Raw genomic sequence first — 17364 nt, forward strand, 5'->3', positions numbered from 1 at the left:
TCCTCACTAGCAGAAGCTTTTACAATCATGAGGCCCATTTGCTAATATTTTTCCTAAATCTATTGAAAATTGATTTTTTTCCCATACAACGTATCCTGATTATAGATAGTTTCCCCTTCCCCTACACCTCCCAGTTCCTCCTCCCCTTCCCCTCCTATCTGGATCCACAGGCATCTAGGAATAATAATACAATACAGTACAGTACAGTTCAATACAATACAAAACAACACAATACAACACAGTACTACGTGATACAGTACAATACAATACAGAATGAAAAAAATAAATAAATTGGAATAGGGAAACAACCAAACAAGAAGAAGAACTAAAGAAAAATCACACCAAATGCAAATATAGATCCAGAGACACACACAGAAATCCCATTATTTATGCAAATTACTAAGTAACAGACTTATTCAGAAAGTCTGAACCTAGGGTTAGGGTGAGGATTAGGGTTAGGGTTAGATTAGGGGTTAGGGTTGGGGTTAGGGTTAGGGTTAGTTTGGGTTAGGGTTAGGGTCAGGTGACTGACCTAATTACTGTTGTAATCTCAACTCTTATTATTGGCCTGTGTCAGTTCTTCTGTCCTCTTGATTTACTTTAATAAGGTGTACGTATAGGAGGTATCCACTCCTTCCAGATTTTCAAGACCTTCTTTTTAATGTAAGTCTGTAAAACACTCCCTAGCGTCTCTCCAGATTCCATGGAAACCTGTAGCAGTGTTATGTCGGCTGCCATTTCTCTCCGTCTTCTCTTTTCCTCTCTGGGTTGAATTAGCTCAGGGTTGATCAATCTCATTGTTTCCAAGACAAACTCTTTGGTTGTGTTATGGCTTTGTTCCTAGTTTCCATTTCGCCTGTCTCTGCACTGATCTTTAATACTTCTTGCCATTTTCTGTTTTGAGGTTTGACCAGTTCTTGTTGTTCAAAAGCCCCGAGCTGCATCCTTGGGCTTCTTACTCGGGAGATTTCTGACTTTTTAATGTAAGCACCTAAGGCCCTAGAGTTTATGTAAGCACCCATGGCCCTAGAGTTTAATGTAAGCACCCAAGGGCCTAGAGTTTAATGTAAGCACCCAAGGCCCTAAAGTTTAATGTAAGCACCTATGGACATAGAGTTTAGTGTAAGCACCCAAGGCCCTAGAGTTTACTTAAGCACCCATGGCCCTAGAGTTTGAGGCAAGACTTGACTCATTGGATCTCATACAACTGGAGCTACAGATGGTTGTGATCCACCCAGTGTGGGTCCTGGGACTCAAATTTGGGTCCTGTAAAAGAAGACTATGTGTTCTTACCACCGAGTTCTCTCTACCCCCACCCCCGTGTGTAATTTTTGTGACATCTTTCTATTGATGTATTTTATTCTACCATGATCTGATAAAATGAAAGAAATTATTTCAACTCTTTTCTATTTCTTATGACTTAATTTGTGACCCAGGAATTTCCACAGCACCACAGGCTAATGAGCATTCTACAGCTGCTACACGATGAGGTGTATTTCTTTGGAAATTAAAATAATAATATTTTTTAGAGATGATAAAGTAAAACTACTATGAAAAGCATAGTAAAAGGCAGGATGACCCAGAGGAGGTGAAAAGGGAAAGCTAAATTAAAAATGAGGGGTCTGGGTGACTTTTTTCCACCTATGTCCTTGAAAATTAGAAACTGTTGTACATAGGGTGGGGGTAGAAGAGTCGGTTGAGCTTCAACGCTCTTCTCTTCCTTGTGGTTTATACTGGTGCCGAGCCTGTATGCTACAAATGCTATCCAACATCTGCTGGGTCCGTCCTCACTTTACGAGTTTCCCTTGTTTCTGTGCCTCTGCTAGGTTTGTAGTCTGGATTATACAAGCTCTTCTTGCCTTCTGAGAGTCCCCAGTTCTTAGCCACTGGGGCAGCTAATGTTCTAGCTGGAGGACGTCTCCACGTATTCTGAAGGTTGGAAGCAACTGCTACCTCAGGATCCATAGAGGCAGGTCTACTGTTTTACTTTTAAAACCCACTGAGCGGTAGGCGTCTCGCTCAGAGGTGAGACCGCAGACTGCAAACGCTGCAGCGGGACATCAGAAGCGTAGACACGGCTCTGTGGCAGTGAGCCACACGGTGGACAGGTAGCCCCCGCCAACCTGAGACTCAAAGCCCAAAATGATTCACAGCCAACTAAGTGTGCTCCGAGACAGCGTGATTGAAGGATCCTTTCCGTAAACACACGTCTGCCTTCAAGGAGTCCTCTTGACTCTCCTGTTGGCTTGTGTCACCCTCCTCTCGCTACACAACTATCTCGCGGGGCTGGAGCTTGGACAGATTCTGGTCTGGCTTTCTGACTTATGACCATTTCTGTCTACAGACCCCTCGTTCACGCTGTTGCAAACAATGGGTTTCCTCTCAAGATGGCGCCCAGCATAGGCCTCTGAGCCAGGAAATTGCCTCTCTACTGCTGGCCCTCTCCTGCCCAAGGGGTCATTATCAGCAAGAACCACCACTTAACCTCTGCTATCCTGACACTGTTTTTTTATTTCTGAAGCATTTCCTCTCTTTCTCTTCGGATATATTTTATTTTCTACTCGCCCTGACACTTTTCTTTCACTGGGTCACATACAAGAGGTTTCTCGTCTGCCATCTCACCTGCGGGCCTCGCTTTTCATCTATTATTAAAGGGATTATCTAAATTACTCTATATATTTGGTTGTGAGCCTAGCCTTTAACGGCTGAGCCATCTCTCCAGCCCCTAAATTACTCCAGAGTTCTGAGAGGAAAGAGTTCACCACCTTCAACTATCAAAGGTTAATGCAAAATATCGTCTACCCCAACCCAGGTCAGCCATCGCCTCTGGACTCCATGGGTACAACGGGATGCTGGTGGGACTGCTGGTGGCTGTCTTCTCAGAGAAGTTAGACTACTACTGGTGGCTTCTGTTTCCTGTGACCTTCGCATCCATGGCCTGGTGACGTACCTCTCTGTTTCTATTCACAGAGATGCTCCTTGGGTTGAGATGAGAAATGCACGCTTGTGTAGCCCAGTGTCTCCATAAACGGATGATTTTGTCTAGCAAGACACCATGAAAATCCACAAGTTCATGACTTCAGAAGCAATACGGTGGGGCTAGGTGAAGATATAGATTACCAAAGATCCTTTGAAGCAATATAGATAGATAGATAGATAGATAGATAGATAGATAGATAGATAGATAGAGATAGAGATAGATAGATAGATAGATAGATAGATAGATAGATAGATAGATAGATAGATATAGAGATAGATAGATAGATAGATAGATAGATAGATAGATAGATAGATAGATAGATAGATAGATAGATTTGCTCTATTGGAGTTGTTAATCTTCCTTCATAAGTAATAAAAACTGGCATTTATTGAATAGTTTGTAAGCACCAGGCACAGTGCTAAGTGAGGTGTGATCATATTTATTCCCAGTCTGCAGAATAAAAGACTACGGCATAGAGAAGGCACGTTCCAGGTCATACATTCATTCAGAGTTCCTGAGGCGGACTTTCTGATTCTAGAATCTGCATTATTAAACTCCAGGCTACACAGGAATTATCCACTGCGAGGCCTAAGCCTTCTGATCTGAAAATGCACACAATAAAATCACAAGGCTTTCTTGGACTAGGAGGTTTGTGTGCAAAGCACAGTCTTGGAACGAGAGCTTTCGGTGGAGAGTTTCCTCAAGAGGAAAGAGAGTTAGGGACAAAGAGTGCACTTAGCCATTCACACACATGATCTTAATTCTGTTTGAATTTAAAGTGGGTCAGTAAAGTGTCCAAAATGCCCATCAGTACGCCTGCTATTTTATGAACCTGTGTCCCCCCAACATTTCCCAGCGCACATCTCTACCACCGTGCTCTCAACTCCTCTCAGACATGGTGATTTATTCCTGTCCTCATCAATAAATCAGACGTAGTGATTTATTTTTAACATCTCCAAGAAGTAAATGTCTTTCTTAGGTTTCAAAGTCTGGAGTTACTAAAACCAGTTAGTTCAATTTAGCTTAAGTACTGTTTCATTGCTCTTCTGCGGTGCTTGCAAATAAATTACTACATTAGGCATCCTGGGCAATTTATTTTTCTTCTTGGGGGTTTCTATCTCCCTTGATGCATTGGGACAAAAAATAAAATGGTCATTTCTGTAAGGGGGTTTCCTTAATACTCCCCACATGTCCCCCAGGGAGGAGCACAGCTCACCCTCATTTGCATGTGTTGTTTTATAACTACGTAGATTCAAGCCCTCCACACGGCCTCTCTGCCATATGGCACTGAATGGGAGTTTAGAATTCAATAACTCCAACCCCGTTTCTCAAATTAAAAGGCAGAAAACACTGGGTCTTGGAACTCTGTACTGCCTCTATTCTGGAACATTCATTAATCCGTCCATACAGCCCTTAAAACTCAGTCGGCTTAGCCTGGGGAATCACACTGCTATTTTCAAGATTCATCCAATAGACAAAGTCTGAGTGTCTAAGACTACTCAGTGAGCACAGGGGCTATGGATAGGTGTGGCTAAGGAGAAACTGCTGTTCTCTTGGGTTTATGGGGTTTTTTTTCTTTATTAACTAGTTTATAAGAGGTAAACTTATAAACTAGTAAATAAAAGTTCTTTCAGGATGTGTTTAGTACTTTGGGAAAAGTGAGAGTGGTTCCAAACGTGGATGGCCAGGGAGAAACACATGGCAGGTGGGGAATTTGAGTTTTTACTTACATGACATGAAGTCATGTGCCATCTAAGCCCCTAAGAATGATGGGGCAGTGAGAGTAGAGTAGACGGGGTCCCTAGCCATATGTACTCTATAAATACTTTGGGTTTTGTTACATCTGTAGTAAAAATGGAACACAGTTGCAAGGTTCAGCTTAGCGCAGTGATGCGAATGGGAAACTAAATAACCACTCTGCCTACAAAGTGGAGAGGGGGTTTAGATGGAACAAGAGAGGTTGCAGAATCCTAAGATTCACTAAAAAGATCCAGGAGACAGGAGCTCTTGGACTAGGATAAGCTCCATGGATGTCTCCAGAAGAAACCAAGCCTGGGGTTTGTTTAAGGGAGACAAAAGCAGCAAGACTTTCTGAGAAGCCGAGGATCAGAAAGGGAGGGGAATTCAATACAGCACTGCCATTTGCCTGAGTGCATGGGCTGTGTAGCAGTCTAAAAGCAAACAAAGCCGCCATCCACACAGTGTGTGTGAGACTTCACGCACACGTGTTGAGACAGCAGCTGGACACGGAAATCTAGAATGGCGGAGTCCATTTGAAAGGCAGAAGCATATGGGTGTTTCATCTAGGGGTCTAAAGAATATCACCCAAAGGAGAAGGCCGAAGAGAGATAGGGTCCAAGTCAGAACCAAGGAATCTATCAATAATTAGATGTCTGGCAGGAAAGAGGATAATGTCGCGGCGGGGAACTTGAGACAGAGTGAGGAGAGAGTAATGTAAGAAAGTTCCATGACGTGGTAGCCCACACAGGAAGTATTTGCCCACAGTGCCAGATTCCAATTTTAATTTAAGAGGAAGGGAGTGACTGTGAACTGGCCAAGTGAGATGCCGTTCAATGAGCTTGACAAGAGCCATTTCTGTGCTGTAATCGAGAATACACACACCTGACTGGATGGGGTTCAGGACCGATAGAGGCAGAACGGTCGGGCTAACAGATCCCCGGCCCTTCCGAGCAGGGCTCAGTGAAACAGCAGACACGGGAAAGGAGCGTGTGCCAAGGGAAACAGAAAGTATTTGAAAGTAGACACCATGAAGGGTACCATCGCCTGGAAGGACGGCATGGAAGAGAAAGAGATATACTCTACAAAGACTATTGGAAGAGTAAAAAACCCTTATGAAGGATCTGAACCTAAAAGCAGGGGGAGACGTGCGGGAGGCAGAGAGGTAGAGTGAGAACAAAGCTGGCAGGGTGTGGGGTTTTACGGTCTAGAAAATGAAACCTGCCTCATCCCATCACTCTTTTATGAAGTGAGTAAAACCGTGCAGTTGACCCAGACAGAAAGGGACGCAGACAGAAAGAATCAAGGAGAAAAGCAAGCATGAACCAGCTTGCCGCGTGTTAAACCCAGGCAGGCCTGTGGGCCCGTGTGAGATCCGTGGCCCCTAATGAAAGACAGGCACTGCAACCAGGTCATGGGGTTTCCCGTCTTGTCCAGCTGCCTCTGAGGGTAAGAGGTGGATGGGGCATCTGGAGGGGCTAGTCCCTTCCAGGGGAAACTGAAGCTGGGAGAAATGTTTGTCTTAACATCGTTCACGTAGCCTCAAGCCTGGATTTGCATTCAGCTCCACTTGTGTCTAAAATCCACACTCTTTCCCAGGGGTAGACCAGAGACCAAGGAGGCAGAGTATGCAAACGACTGAATGTTTCATCTGGCCAACCCTGTTCATTGCCTATACATTATAGGATCATCTGTCTAGAAAGTCAGACCCTACTAATGCCGTCACAGCCCTGGGCCACGGCTGGTACACATCTGAATGAGCCAAAGGCAATAATGACATTGTATAAGGATCGTGTTCTGTTTGGTTTTCTTCAGTGGTATTTAAACTATTTCACAAGGTCTTCCATTCAAATTATTGTGTTTTTAATTTGCTTTCTCAAACTGAGAATTTCTCAATCCTGGATCAGTGAACACTGGAGCCCCATGGGAAGCGAGAAGACCGGGGATGGCAGTTATTCCCACAGTCAGAGATAAAGACGGGGTCAGCCTGAGGAAACTCACAGTGAGTAATGCTCTGTGTCGTCTTTCCTACAGCCCAGTTATTTCTAGTGCCTTGAGCACCGTCTTCGCCAAGTGGGACCTGCCAGTCTTCACGCTGCCCTTCAACATCGCCTTAACGCTGTACCTGGCAGCTACGGGCCACTACAACCTTTTCTTCCCCACGACGCTTGTGAAGCCTGCGTCTTCAGCGCCCAACATCACCTGGTCAGAGATTGAGATGCCTTTGGTGAGTTACCGATGGCAACGAGTCGAAAACCCTGGACTCTACTATGGACCCTTTAACTTAACCAGCTTGTAGGTTAACCAGGTTCTGTCCTTCGACAGAAATGGGATGAGGCTGGTCATGCCAGTGCACATGTTTAATAGGGCACGCAGAGGAGGTATATGCAGGTGGGACTCTACAAGTTCAAGACCAGCCTGTTCTACATAGGGATTTCCAGGGAGGGCAGCCAGGGCTACATGATGAGAACCGTCTTGATTTAAAAGAAGGAGGCAGGGAGGAGAAAGAGGCCAAATGATGGCCTCCACACAGACTAGAAAGGCTTGAAGTCATAGCTGTACATTCAACAAATCTCTCCTAGATAGCTCTCATGTTCTTGGAACTTTCAGATAACAATGTACCTGAAAGAAACTAATCCTAAAACCTACATTCCGCCCAAGAACAGAGATGACCCACAGTGAACAATGAGTGGGAAGCTGCCGATTCAGGGTAGCTGCCATTGAATGGAAAGATTAGATGAGATGGGCCATTTGATAAGGCAATAAGAGGTTAATCAATGCTTTAAAGTAGTATCGAATTGGGTGTTATCTAGAGAAGATGGGGTAGATTCTTCACCTACTCTCTATCAACAGTTCTCAAGCAGGGGGTAATCTTTACTCCTTGGAAACCTTAGTGGATGTCTGGAAATGTTCTGTTATTGTAAACATGGCCAGTGGTTAGATATGGCTCAGTTGGTCGAGTGCATGCCTAGAATAGGCGAAGTCCTGGACTGAATCCCCAGCATCACATACACCAAGTGTGGAGGCCCATGTCTATAATCTGACACATGGAAGATGGGAAAATATGACCAGGTAATCCTCGTCTACATAGCGACTTTGAGGCCAGCAGGGGATACAAGTCTAAAAACAGAGGAAGAAAGGTAGAAAGGACCGAAAGAAGAGATTACAAAGGAAGAGAGGGATTAGGAACAAGGACTGGACTAAGGAGTTGGCTTAACAGGTAAAAATGTTTGCCATGTGTGTCTGATAATCAAAATTCACCTGAGTTCAACCCTCAGCATGCATTTGGAGAGGAAATAACCAATTCCCCAGGATTTCCTCTGACCTCCACATGCGTGCTATGGCCCACAGATGCCCACCCTCATACCCACCATGCACACATGAGAGCACACACATACATATGTGCATGGAGATAGTAAACAGATCAGAGTGCTGGTGTCTAGTGAGAAGAATCCGGGGACACTGTTAAATGTCTTAGATAGGATCCTATTGACGTGAACAGACACCATGACCAAGGCAACTCTTATAAAGGACAACATTTAATTGGGGCTGGCTTACAGGTTCAGAGGTTTGGTCCATTATCATCAAGGCAGGAGCACGGCAGCATCCAGGCAGGCATGGTGCAGGGGGAGCTGAGTTCTACATCCTCACCCAAAGGAAACCAGGAACAGACTCAGCATCCTAGGAGGAGCTAGGAGGAGGGTCTCCAAGCCCACAGTTACACACTTCCTCCAACAAGGCCACACTTTCTAATAGTGCCACTCCCTGGGCCAAGCACATGCAAACCATCACAATGTCCTACAAAGCACAGAACAACTCGCTTTCCCCCCAGCAAAGAATTATGTGATTGAGATGCCAATAGAGCCAGAGCTGAGGAATTCCACTCTGTAACCTGCTCACAGATGTGCGTGTTTATTTACTCTCTTGACCTCTAGACATTAAGGATTAAGAGGTATAATATAAATCTACCATCAGATTCTAAAAGTATGAAGAATTTAAAAAAAATCCCAGCCTTGTTCACAAATGTAGAAATGGCTACCAACTAGTATTTTCCTATGTGTAACACTTTAGTGTGGCATTAATGCACGCTGGTTATGGACCACACCGTTCTACACCCTTAGGATATTAATTCGTTTCACCCTGTAGGTACTACCGTCACTCCCAATCTACAAACAAGGAAACTAGGGCACAGAAACAGTTGTCCAAGGACAATGTTCAGCTAGCTCAATACCCAGGCAGCTGTTGCAAAATTCTGTGAGCCTCCACCTCACACTCCAAGGCAGGATGTGGGCCTCATCTTGGGGCAGTCATTGTATGCTGAAACTTACTACTTTTCAAAAGAGTCCACCTATCACCAGGTCCCTTAATGGTCCATGTCAATCCATCTTCCTTCTATTTACCCCACACTTCTAGCCCTGCTTCTCAGAGTACCTAGAACTGGACGTCGTCATGGTCTGAAAACAACCCAAGTCCTCCGACATAAACAGGCTTGACTGCTGGGTCCTCACTGCGGAGCCACAGCTGCTGTGCATAACTGAGCTTCAGCGTGGCTCTCTGCTGGTGCTCAGCTCCACACCTCCAGGGTCTTCCAGGGACAACCACATTCTACCCAACCCCTCAGCCTATCTGAAAAGATACCTCTTCCCATTTGGTTCATCAAACGCTGGGTCAAATAATGTGAGAGATTCTGAAGTCGTTGGGATTTGGGGTTTACAAACACTTGGCTGGTTGTCAAACCTTCCTTGGTGGCATCACATTGTCCGTGAATACTTTTCCAGAGAGAAATTGCCTCTTCTCGCCTTAAAGCAGAAAGCTTTCTCTCTTTAACTTTTGCCTCGTTCTAAAGCTAAGTGCAGAATGGTCTTAGAAGCAGGGTTTAGACCTTAACCCAAGAATTTGGAAAGATCAGAACCCTGCCTTCCCAGGAAGGCTTGTCTCCAGGGACAAGACAACAGTGAAAAGGAGCAGGAAGAAAAGCTAAACTTCATTGTCAAAGGTCAGCCATCTGATAGGCAAAAAGGACAGAGTCCCTGTCCACTGTCAGCCACGTCATGGCTCAACCTAAGAAAGAAGCCTTGGCTTATGTGCAAAGGCGAATGCCTCAGTGCTGTGGCAGCCAGTGTGATATGGGTCACAGAAAAGGTGCCAGACTGCGCACAGAAAATGGTTGAACACCAATCTGGGTACCTTGAAGCCCAAGCTCGCCCTCTCACCTGCCCAGAACTCCACTACTCTTAACAACTGGCAAATTCTCTCCCCAACACCATCTAAATAGGAGTCGAGTCGGGAAGGATCAATTCCCTTTCACTTTTACCCTGAAAGAACAGGGTGGATGAGCTTCTTTGTGTAAGAGCCTGCCGCTACCTGAGAATGACGAAAGGGAGGCAGGTGCTCTGTAAATTTCCACTGTCCACCTGACTGCTCTTTACCTCAGGTGTCTGCAGTAGCGTGGTGGGGCGGTGTGGAGCAGTGGCAGTACTCAGTTCACAGGCTAAAGTATGGATCCATGAAGGTAGAGGAGCTTCATTCCAAACACAGGCTCTATCCCAGGACACTGTCACCAAATTCCTCTCATTCTTGACTGCTTGGGCTCTCAACCTGCGTTCCCAGATGAAGAGGTAGAAGTTGGACTCCGCACTTCACATTCCTCAGATGCCCCCCATGTCATTGGACACCTGCTGAGACTTCCGGCCCACATCTTCTGGGTCCTTAAGACTAGGCCTAGGCCCCACTGCTACAATTCCCTCCACAAGCTTGTAGCAAAGTTCATTATTAGAGGCCACCCACTGGAAAACAAGAGAGTCCAACACTTGAAAGTCCTCTGCTCCCTAAGGAAATCAGACATATTCTAAAACCGAATTCTACGGATAACCACAAAGTTCTGAAAAAGACAAAGCAATCGGCTGCCGACATCTAAAGTGGGTGACCTATGAATCCAGTAGACCTCAAACTGCCACAGATGATATTCACGTGCAGTCAGGGAAGCACACCATCGTCTTTAGATTCCCTGGGACCCGTGGAGAAGCCAGGCTAGGTTTGTTGTTGAAAGCTCCTCAGGGGTTCCAGTGTTTATGCTCACCCATAAAGAGCGCTCATCTCTTAAAGTCACATGATCTGCTAATACAGAAAAGATCTACAGAATTTTTCTAAATTGTGCATTTTTCTCTCTTTTTTTTTAAGATAGATTTTTTTTTCTCACATAATGTATCCTGCTTATGGTTCCCCTCTCTCTGCTCCTCCCAGTTCCTTCCCACAACCCCTCCCATCCAGATCCACTCCCTTTCTGCCTCTCACTAGAAAGCAAACAGCCTTCTAGGGGATAATAATAAATACATTATCAAATAAAACAAAAACTAACATGTCAGAATGGAATAGGACAAACGGAAGGAAAAGAGCCCGAGAGAAGGCACAAGCATCAGAGACCCACTCAGGAATTCCATAAAACACTAAAATGGAAGCCATAGTCTACACAGAGGACCTAGTCCAGATCCATGCAAGCCTCGTGCATGCAGCCTCAGTCTCTGTGAGTTCCTATGGGCTTTGATCAGTAGAGGGACTTGTTTTCTTCCCTTCATCCCTTTGAGCCCTTATACCTTCTGCCTCCTCTTCTGTAGGGTTCCCTGAGCTGTGAGGGGAGGGATTTGACATCCCACTTAGGGCTTAGATTCCCAAGGCCTCTCACTCTCTGCGTATTGTCTGGGTCTCTCTTTGTTCCCATTTGCTGCTGGAGGATGCTTCTCCGATGACAGCTGAGAAAGACACTGATCTAAGAGTATAGCATAACGTCATTTTGGAGTCATTTGATTGCCACATCTTTTTTTTTTTTTTTTTTTTTTTTTTTTAGAACAGTAGTATTTGATTTTACCCAAAGTCTCTGGGCCATCAAGTGTCAGGCTTTTGGTCACCGGATCAGTGTTGGGTATGGATTCTATATCATGGTGTGGGCCAAGAGTCACACCAGATATTGATTGGTTACTCCCACAAGTGTGTGATACTATTGCACTAGCAAATCTTGCAGGCAGGACACCATTGTAGATCAAATGGCTTATGGATGGGTTGGTGTCTATGTTTCTCTTTCGGTACCGTGCAGAGTACCTCCCTGTGACAAAGACACTAGAATGTAAGGACGAAGGCTCTATGTAGGCACCAGCTCAGCCCGCACATAATGCAGTGGGTTGTGTGGGCGCTGTCTTCAGCAATGGGGCTTTGCTGTCAGCTTGTAGAGGGCAACCAGTGATCTTGGCAGCAGCCTGGGTTGTTTGGGGATTCCCATAGAACCCCTTTGATCAATGGTTCAATTTGATGTAACCTAATCCTGATACCAGATTGTCATTTGGTGACAAGAAATGGCCAATTGGGGCTCTATCTCCCCCATTATTTGATGATTTCATTTAGACCACCTTCATATATGTATATATTTTAGAAAGCTTCTACCACACTAAGTGTCCATACTACCCCTCTAATGGCCCTTCATTTTAGCTGTCTCTCCCATTATTCTCTCCCTCTGCCTTCCCCTCCCAACTTGATCCTCCAATTCCATCACCCCCTCATCTGTCCATAGCGACCCTTTTCAGTGAAGATCTATCTGTAATCCTAGCCCCATACTCTATACCTAACCTCTGTGCTTCTATGGACTGTAGCTTGGTTATCGACTTAACAGCTCATATCCACATGAAAGTGAATACATTCCATATTTGTCTTTCTAGGTCTGGATGACCTCACTCAGGATTATTATTTTCTAGTTCCACCCATTTACCTGTGACTCTCATTAGTTTAGTTTTTAATGGATGAGTAATACTCCATTGTGTAAATTGCCACATTTTCTTTATCCATTCTTCTGTTGAAGGGCATCTAGGTTGTTCCCAAGTTCTGGCTATTATGAATAGAACATTAATGAACATGGTTGAGCAAGTGTCTCTGTGGTAGGATGAAACATCCTTTAGGTATATGCCCAAGAATAGTATAGCTGAATCTTGAGGTAGAATGACTCTCATGTTCCCGCAGAACCACCACACTGACTCCATCATTGCTGTACAAGTTTGTGTTTCTGCCACAATGTTCCCCTTACTCCACATCCTCACCAGTGTGAGCTGTCATGAGAACTACAAAATTAGTTTGTTTATATTTATTTGTTTTATATGTGTGAGTGTTTTGCCTGCATGTTTGTATATGCACCAAGTGCATGTCTAGTGCCAGTAGGATTCAGAAGACAGTATTTGGTTCCCAAGGACTAGGACTTATGAATGGATGTGAGCTACACTCTGGATGTTACAAACAAAACCCAGGTCCTCTGCAAGTGCAACAAATGCTCTAAGCTGTTGAGCCATCTCTCCAGCGCCCTAGGATTATAGAATTTTTTTCAACGTATTTGTATTGATATTTGAGAATTTCCTATCATGCACCCCGATGTGAAAACTTCCCAGTTTTCACAGGTCTGTACCCTGCTTGTGACCTCACAGCCCCCCCAAGGAATAAGGGGAGGAGGAGGAGGAGGAGGAGGAGGAGGAGGGGGAGGAGGAGGAGAGGAGGAGGGGGAGGAGGAGGAGAAGAAGAAGAAGAAGAAGAAGAAGAAGAAGAAGAAGAAGAAGAAGAAGAAGAAGAAGAAGAAGAAGAAGAAGAAGAAGAAGAAGAAGAAGAAGAAGAAGAAGAAGAAGAAACACAAGTCTAATTTCTATTGCCCGATTTGGATTATAGCATTTTAAAAGTGCAAGGTCATTAGCTAGCTCCCTCAATGAGGACAAGTCAACAGTGTCTTGATGCAAAGACAGGAAGGGTAACAAACACTTTTAGACCAGGAGTCACTTTCAGAGGCTCTACACTAACCATCACTTATCAAATCATCCACGAAAACAGCCTAAAATGTTTACAACATTCCTAGAACATTCCTAGGGTTTGGGGAAGTCTTTAGGAAATACCTGGGTGGCCTTATACCCCAGTCGGAGTCTAGAAAGGAGGTACATTCTGGCCCTCTCAAAGTTTCTCCTCTCAAAGTAAAATCCATGTGTTCCCCAGAAGCGTTCATGCCCAGTGCCGTGTTAGGGGCTGCACCTGACGGCATGATAGATGATGGATGCCTGGTAGGTGGTGGAGTGAGGAACTATTTGTTCCAGCCTGAGTCGCCCCCTCTTCTCTCTCACGCTGGAGAGCACAGCCATCCTCTGGTTCCCCCTCATTACCCACTGGCCTGGTGTTGGCCCTGCTGCCTGGAGTTTGTATTATCTGCCCAGTGACCTGCATTCTGTTGACTTTGCAGCTGTTACAAACCATCCCCGTTGGGGTGGGTCAGGTCTACGGCTGTGACAACCCCTGGACAGGCGGCGTGATCCTGGTGGCTCTGTTTATCTCCTCCCCCCTCATCTGTTTGCATGCAGCCATAGGATCCATTGTGGGCCTGCTCGCAGGTGAGAGAGAATCCCAGCTCCATGGGGGGGATCTTTAGGGTCATTTTCCTCATCCCATTCTCCTCAGCACACAGGAACCATTCCAGACTTGTCTTCACCAGAGCTTCAAACATTGTCAGGGGGAGAAAAATCTATTTTCCCCTTCCTTGAGCCTCCTCCAAGGAGAGCAGATTGAAGTAACAGAGCATGTGAGGAAACACCAGGGCCCTTACTGTGGAGCCCAGCAGTGGAGGGAGTTGGAGGGCTGGAGCAGTGATGGCCCAAGATGGGTGCGTGTGGTCCAGCACTTGGAAGTGTTCAAAGATAAAGCGAAAGGTTTCCTAAAATTGGATTGGCATTTCTCAAGTGTAATTTCATATTCCTACACATATGTATATGTATGTACACACATTTATATATGGGTATGCTCTTTCCCACAATAGAGTCGGAGAACATGGTAGGAGACCCTGGGAGCACAAGACTATCTTTTTTGAATTAATCTAATGTTTAGAAACAGAACTCCTCCCTCCCCAAAAAAAAATTGTAATTGGGAATAATTTCGAATTCATCAAAACCTCTTAACAATAATGCAATTCAGCCATATTGGCCTCCTGTCTACACCCGCCCCTGAGGCTCTGTCATGCCGTCCTCCGTATCCATCTATGTGCGTCTGCACGTGCTCTTCCTCCAGCCTCTGAAACAGAATTGAAATGATTGACAGTGCAGTTGCTTGGAGTGAAGGAGGTACTGACCTCCCTTCCTAGGCTATTCCTTAACCCAGACATCATCACACACACACGCACACATATGCATTCCACTGTGTGAATCCAGGACTTTCTCACCATTAGGTTTCCCGTGATCACGTGATGGTGACAGGGGCCCCTCTGATAACCAGAGCTGGAGGGATATGGTGAATGAGGAGACAGAGGCCACCTTGAGGCCTGGCAGCAGCCATGGGAAGGCCTTTCCTCTGTGGTCCTAAATTACCCAGAAACACCGCACCTTCTCTCGTAGCACTGACGGTGGCCACTCCCTTCGAGACGATCTACGCGGGCCTTTGGAGCTACAACTGTGTCCTCTCCTGTGTCGCCATTGGAGGCATGTTCTACGCACTCACCTGGCAGACACACCTGCTGGCACTTGTCTGTGGTAGGTTTCTAAGAAAGTGACAACCAAGCCCCTCTGGCTGGCCTTTTATTAGGTCTATGTCTGTGCTAATTCGCTATCAAAATCGGTGGGGACAAGATGAGGGCACACACACACACACACACACTCAAAGTGAGGACCATCGACCCTATGAGAAACCATGATGAGTGTGTGAGGATAGAAGGATGTGTAACCTTTAACCTCTGCCCTCAGCGAGTGCCCAGTGCGGGTGGGAGGATACCTGAAAAGTAAGGAGTCACTCAGGTAAAGGCTGGCATGGAACACTAAGGCTGTCGGAAAGCCAGCCCTGCGTCCAAGCTCCTGTTTTGCTAGGACAGTGGCTGAAGAAGACAGGCTCTGGGAAGCTCACTCTCCTGGTCTTGTTCTCCACAGCCCTGTTCTGTGCGTACACGGGAGCGGCCCTCTCCAATATGATGGCAGTGGTAAGTCCGGACTGTCTGAACACCAAGCTAAGGTCTTCCCCCGCCCCCAGCAGAGCGTCCAGGCCCTTGGGGTCCTATAGAAGCAGACTGAGGAAGGGTGTAAGGGTAATACACTCCTGTCCTTTACCCACTGTGAGTGTCGAGATTTACCCATGAATTACCCAAAGAATGTTGAGTGTGGAGCTCTAGGGTGTATGGGTATGTGTGTGTGCTGAAAAGACAACTGTGGAGAACATGGATGGACAGATGGCCCTCTAGGTCTGGGAGTAAGACCTATCCAGCCCAGCATTAAAAGATCTGAGTGTACCCAAAGAGAGCAACACCTCAATTCCTTGGACACTCTGAATCTAGGCAGAAGGCAGGGCTCTTCATTCTCAATCTCTATCCTATCCTTCTCCCCAGGTTTCTGGCCCAAGGCAGGAGCCTAGCAACATCCTTCCATTTCTGGTTTCAATTTGCAGGTTGGTGTGCCACCGGGCACCTGGGCCTTCTGTCTCTCCACCCTCACCTTCCTTCTCCTCACAAGCAACAACCCTGGCATCCACAAGCTCCCACTCAGCAAAGTCACCTACCCAGAGGCCAACCGCATCTACTTCCTGACAGCGAAACGCAGTGAGGAGCAGAAGCCCCCCAATGGTGACTAGTTCAGCGCCAAGCCAAAATGCTCTGCTTTGTCTGCATCCCTATGGTCTCAACTCTAGGCCAAGTGACCCGGCCAGCACTCACTTTCCTCGCCTCTCCTTGCACCTGTTTCAAATCAAACCCACCTATTCCTCCCTAATCCCGAGGCTGATTCATTCCCTCTGCCCAGATCTTTATAAAAACCCCTTGTAGCATTAAAGGAAGCTGGTACGACATTGCTGGAGTTGGAAGTGAGGAGTCTGATTTACATGTCACTGGTGTAAAACAAGACCATTCCTTAGTCTTTTGAGAAAAGGGTTGAGATGACAGTGACAGTGACACATCTAGATAACAGATGCTGTAACACTGACCAGGCTGGGAGGCTCCTAGGCAGACATGGAGTAGAGACATGTGAGGACATGTGGTAAGAAGGAAGCGCACCCTGGTTTAGAGCTCGGACATGGTGGGCACAAGGAGTTTTCCACAGGAGACGGCTTTGTCAGTGACGGAAAACTGAAATGTGGGAACCTAGAGCCCTGGGGATATTAATAAAGAATCTAGAACCTTCAGGCTTTCCCTTCCAGTAGCAGCTAAAGGACTTTTCCCAGCACTGGGTATAAAAGCCCATCTCTCCATTACGTAAAAACAAGTGCCTAAGAGCTAATCATAACCTGCTCCATCTCTCCCAGCCCGAGACACTAAAGCCTCTATGGCCCTCCCCTTACCCCTCCCCAACACGCACTTCTAAACTCTGGGCGCTTCCTAGCCCAGGTGTTTGGAGCTGTTTATTATTCTTACTAACATGCCTCTTCCTTTTGCAAGAATCCATACTCATTTTTGCCCTCACGCCTGTCCATCTCTGTTTCACCGTTAGCACCGAGCACTGACTTCTCATCATCCTCTGCTCCTCTTTTCGTCATCCTGTCCCTTGAGCTCCGTGCCCATCCGTGTGTGACTTCTTTAAAGCACCTCCTTAAGGATCTGCTCCAAGTGAAGCCTGGAAAAATGCCAGTGATGTTTTCCAACTCTTCGCATGGCTACCAAGTCTTGTCCCCAG

At 46.0% G+C, this 17364-nt stretch overlaps 1 protein-coding gene across 1 annotated transcript in view; it reads left to right on the top strand.

Annotated features, from left to right (window-relative positions):
* Slc14a2 (solute carrier family 14 member 2) overlaps nucleotides 1-17364 on the top strand; it is a 425106-nt gene that overhangs the window by 372687 nt on the left and 35055 nt on the right. The window contains exons 7-12 of the mRNA XM_032885572.1: nucleotides 2813-2941; nucleotides 6752-6944; nucleotides 13971-14118; nucleotides 15112-15246; nucleotides 15637-15686; nucleotides 16148-16322. Of these exons, the coding sequence (XP_032741463.1) occupies nucleotides 2813-2941; nucleotides 6752-6944; nucleotides 13971-14118; nucleotides 15112-15246; nucleotides 15637-15686; nucleotides 16148-16322 (830 nt within the window). The remainder of the gene's footprint in view (nucleotides 1-2812; nucleotides 2942-6751; nucleotides 6945-13970; nucleotides 14119-15111; nucleotides 15247-15636; nucleotides 15687-16147; nucleotides 16323-17364) is intronic.

The sequence above is a fragment of the Rattus rattus genome, chromosome 15, assembly GCF_011064425.1.
Source record: "Rattus rattus isolate New Zealand chromosome 15, Rrattus_CSIRO_v1, whole genome shotgun sequence".
Taxonomy (NCBI): domain Eukaryota; kingdom Metazoa; phylum Chordata; class Mammalia; order Rodentia; family Muridae; genus Rattus; species Rattus rattus.